At 36.7% G+C, this 4656-nt stretch overlaps 1 protein-coding gene across 1 annotated transcript; it reads left to right on the top strand.

Moving 5' to 3' along the window:
* The first annotated feature begins 435 nt into the window (after positions 1–435).
* LOC102589171 (adenine nucleotide transporter BT1, chloroplastic/mitochondrial-like) lies at positions 436–4170 on the top strand. The gene is given in 3 exon segments (NM_001288528.1): positions 436–1302; positions 3217–3378; positions 3478–4170. Coding segments are annotated over 3 exon segments (1197 nt in total). The 5' UTR covers positions 436–741; the 3' UTR covers positions 3952–4170.
* Positions 4171–4656: the final 486 nt, after the last annotated feature.

Here is a 4656-nt window from a genome sequence, read left to right as displayed (position 1 = left end):
CCGGAATGTCTGATACATTGCGAATGATACATTACTTGATGTGAATAAGGATGTATCCGAGAGGAATATAGTTTTATCCGACGAGGGATAGAGATGTATTTGAGAAAGATTTTTTAAAATTTTTTAAATGATAGAAAATTTAGAGATTATAATATCTTAAATGGTGTATTTATGTTTTGTTTTTTTTGAAAAAAAAACCCACATTATTAAGCAACATATCCACACACTCAATCAATACCTTCAAACTATAGATTTATTTATTATTATAAATAAATAAAAATAGTATGAATAAAATATATATATATATATATATATATTACAAGTAGTAGAGGTGTAATGGGTGTAAAAAACCCTAAACCTATAGGAAAAGGAGGGGTTATATGTATAAGAGTGATTTCTACAAATCTTTTCCTCCTTTCGTTTTCTGGGGTTGGAAGGGAGAGGAACAGAGTCACCACCTGTTGTTACTCATTTTTCATCCTAACAAACATAGCATATATCGCCTCCCTTCCCCCAAGATATTATCAAAATCTCTTCAAAAATTCAATCTTTACTCGTTAATCTTACAACCCCTCTTCTCAAGAATGGGATTTTCATATACCCACTTAGTAAAAATCGATTCTTTGAATGTCCCAAATTGTCTGCTCACATAAAATCTGACTATTTTCTTGTGTTCTCAAGTTCTACATTGAGAAGGGGGCAAAGGGTATTTTTTGGCTTTTTGTGGGGAAGTCTAGATTGATGGCTAGAAGGGATATACAAGCGTTGGAGTGTAAAAAGGATGGGAGTATGTCTATTTCTCATTTGGGGCTCCAATGGAGTCTCCAAGATTCAAACTTTTGTCCTGGTGGATTGTTTGCATCAGTTGGTCAGATGGGAAGTATGGGCTTTGGTGTTTCATCACCTAATCCATCTGATTCCCGGGATGAAAATGGTGGATTCAAGCTACCTTATTCCGATTTGTGTATGAAATATTTATCATTCTCTGAGGGGTTTAAGATTGTAGGGAATGGGGAGGAAGAAGGGGTTGTGAAGGAGAAGAAGAAGAAAGGTGGGCTAAAGATTAAGCTTAAGGTTTCAAATCCTTCATTAAGGAGGTTAATAAGTGGTGCAATCGCAGGGGCGATATCTAGAACTGCTGTAGCTCCATTGGAGACAATAAGGACACATTTGATGGTGGGAAGTAGTGGACATTCTAGTACTGAGGTGTTCAATAGTATCATGAAGACTGAAGGATGGACTGGATTGTTTAGGGGTAACTTTGTTAATGTGATTCGAGTTGCCCCTAGCAAAGCTGTAGAGGTAAAAATTAATTGTATTTTGTAAAATTGAGTTTAGGCCCCTTTTATGCTACTAATGTTTGTCATTGATAAAAATGTTTTATCTCATTAGGAGTTGTTCTATTTTATTGTATGAATTCCTTGCTTAGCTGATTTGAAGTCTCGGAAAGTTTGAAATTTTGTTTCAGACTTCAACCACAATAAAACTGACATAAGTTGTCATCATTCAGACAATGACTGTTCTCTTAAAATTCAAGAAATTGAAGTAGATGTATGTTCCTTGTTTCTCTATTAATGTTAGGTTGATGGAGAAGTTCCCTTATAACAGATCACCAATAATTTTGATGTTAACACTTTGTATTTGCTGCCATTCTTATTAGTGGCTGTGGCAGCGTTTACCTATTAGATGAGTATTCAACCTCATCGTTACTCTCTGTGCATATATGTTCCTTGTTTCTCTATTAATGTTAGGCTGATGGAGACATGTTTTTTTGTTTTGAGGGGTTGTAGGATTAAACATCTAAGGATGCTACTTCCTTTTTTCTTTTTTTGATCTTTTGTTGCTATTGGTACTTTGGTCAGTGGATCAAGAATATAAGGAACAAGCTAGGATCTATCGACAATCTTCTTTAGTAATGAACTTTCTGGAAATCAAGCAAGTGTTTTGTGTCCCATTGTTTTCCCGACCTGATTGATTGATTTTCTTTTCATGTATACAATAACTTCTTGTAAGGAATGTTAGCAAAGCATTTTTTCTGAGAATTATATGCAATAATCCTCAATCAGTGCCTTTGACATTACTTGTTTAGCCTCATTTTTTTCTTTTTGTCTATTGGAGTTAACCTGCTATATTGGATTGCTGGGTCTAAATTGAGCAACATGGTTAATGAGAATTTCACATTGCCGAGCCCAACTAGGTAGATATCAAGGCATAGTAATAGTAGTAGTTTAGTTGTTGTTGGAGTGAAACTGCTTGTTAACGGAGGCAATTTTAATTTTGATGGGTTGGTGGTTTAGGATAAACGGCATGGTGGCTCATTTTTTCCTTATATTTTGTTCTACTGGTCCTTTGGGTAGTGAATCATCAATCAAGTCTGGTGAACACAACAAAATTAGTTGAAGCTCCTCTTTTGTAATGAGTTATTCTTCCATTTTGACTGATTAGCGTTGCATGAATATGTAGATGCAATTCCAAAATATTGGTTTAATCCTCTTATTGTTCCTCTGATGCAGTGTTCTACTTTTCTAGCCTGTGAAATTTTTCACAGTTTTTACGGTGCATGATATGTATGCATCAGAAAACTTGATTTTACTTCAGAGTAACTATTTTTGACTCCCTTAAAGGGAATTGAGAGGAAATGGAAATGAGAGATGAGAACTATTTTTGTTGAAATTGTTCTTCAACCTTAGAAGTTTAAATCAGTATGTAAGTGACTGTTGAATAGATTTTTAGGGGTGAAACCTGCTAATATTTACTCTGCTGCAGTGCTGCTTTCCTGTCTAACTAGTTTGACATACCCTTGCACTCTGTTTTACTTTATTTACGTAGCCAAATGAGATAGATGTAATGTTTACATAAATATCAATGTGTCGCTTGTTTCCTGGAGAAAGCTAGTGTTACTCAATTACTGAAGTTGACAAGTACTGTGGTGCAATTGTGTTGGTTGATTTAGAGTTCTGAAAGACCAGCTCCTGTAAGCTGAATGGTTTGTAGCAGGCTTCTTTCTATTACTTAGTCTGGATTTTATTGTAGATACAACTTGAATATGGTAATTCCATGTTGTGTTAAACATTCGTAACTTGTCATGTATGAATAAAGTGTCAATTGCTGAGTTAACCTTTTGGGTCAGACAGTTCTGCTTCCAACTACGGATGGGAGAATGCTTCACTACTAAAAGTGGCTTGTCGTTGCTGATATCGTTTTTTCTTAATGCAGCTTTTTGTGTATGATACTGTTAATAAGAACTTGTCATCTAAACCCGGTGAGCAATCCAAAATTCCAATTCCTGCCTCATTAGTTGCAGGAGCGTGTGCCGGAGTCAGCTCTACCTTACTGACATATCCACTTGAGCTAGTGAAGACTCGGTTGACAATTCAGGTAAAAATGAAGTTCTTGTTGACAGTTTGAAGGTTTTCCTCTGAAACTTCTTATAAAAACTGTACTTGTTTGATTGAATGCCAACCTTTTTATCTGCAGAGAGGAGTTTACAATGGTTTACTTGATGCATTTGTAAAAATATTGAAAGAGGGTGGGCCTGCTGAGCTCTATAGAGGTCTCACTCCAAGTGTTATAGGAGTCATTCCCTATGCCGCGACAAACTACTTTGCTTATGATTCATTGCGGAAAGCCTACAGAAAGATTTTCAAGGAAGAGAAGATTGGAAACATAGAGACTCTTCTGATTGGATCAGCAGCTGGTGCTATATCTAGCACTGCAACCTTTCCTCTGGAGGTGGCTCGTAAGCACATGCAGGTGGGTGCTGTTAGTGGAAGAGCAGTTTACAAGAATGTAATTCATGCTCTTGTGAGTATACTTGAACAGGATGGGATTCATGGTCTGTATAAAGGGCTTGGTCCCAGCTGCATGAAGTTAGTTCCTGCCGCAGGAATATCTTTCATGTGTTATGAAGCATGCAAGAGGATATTGATAGAGGCAGAAAATGAAGAGTAAAATGAGTTCCTTCAGAAATATGCTACGAGCAATTCAAGAATAGGCTAAGGGTAGGGAAAATTGAGTTTTATTTATCTTGCTCCTTTTTCCAGACGCTGGAAATTTTGTTTTGGATTGAGCCTGGTTTGTCAGGTGAGAATGCTGATACTGGTTTTGGTCTCTCTTTTTTCACTACTGAATGAAATGCAGTTTGATGGCAAGATATTGCCAATTACCGTTTGACGTAAAACCTTAAAGCTTTGTGATTGTCAAAGCTGTTTCGTTGATTGCTCTGCTACTTTCCATATGCCAGTTGCATACACTTGATTGGTAAATTTAATGAATTACGTTTAGTCGAATGTTTTGGTCATGTCAGACTGATATGCAAGTAGAAAACAGTGTCATACTCAAGTATTGGGTGAAGAGTCTAATCAAATGGGGGTCCACAGAAGCTTATTTTTGCCAACCAAATTAGAAGTGGAAAAGTTGAATCAAAAGGATTCTGTTGAAAGTAGAGCCGTCAATATGGGCTAGGCCCGTTGGGCCGGCCTGGCCTAACCCGGGATTTAATAGGGTCGGGCTAAGATTTTTGGAGCCCATTTAAGAAAAGGGCTTTTTAGCCCGGCCTGAATAAGCCTGTTGATTTGTGGGGCTTGAGAAATATAGGTAGGGCCGGTCCGTGGGCCAAATAAAAATAATTAAAAAATATAATATAATATTAAAATT

The sequence above is a fragment of the Solanum tuberosum genome, unplaced genomic scaffold (assembly GCF_000226075.1).
Source record: "Solanum tuberosum cultivar DM 1-3 516 R44 unplaced genomic scaffold, SolTub_3.0 scf00364, whole genome shotgun sequence".
NCBI classification, from domain to species: domain Eukaryota; kingdom Viridiplantae; phylum Streptophyta; class Magnoliopsida; order Solanales; family Solanaceae; genus Solanum; species Solanum tuberosum.
Note: the sequence above shows the minus strand (reverse complement) of the source record. Positions and strands in the feature narration are given on the sequence as shown.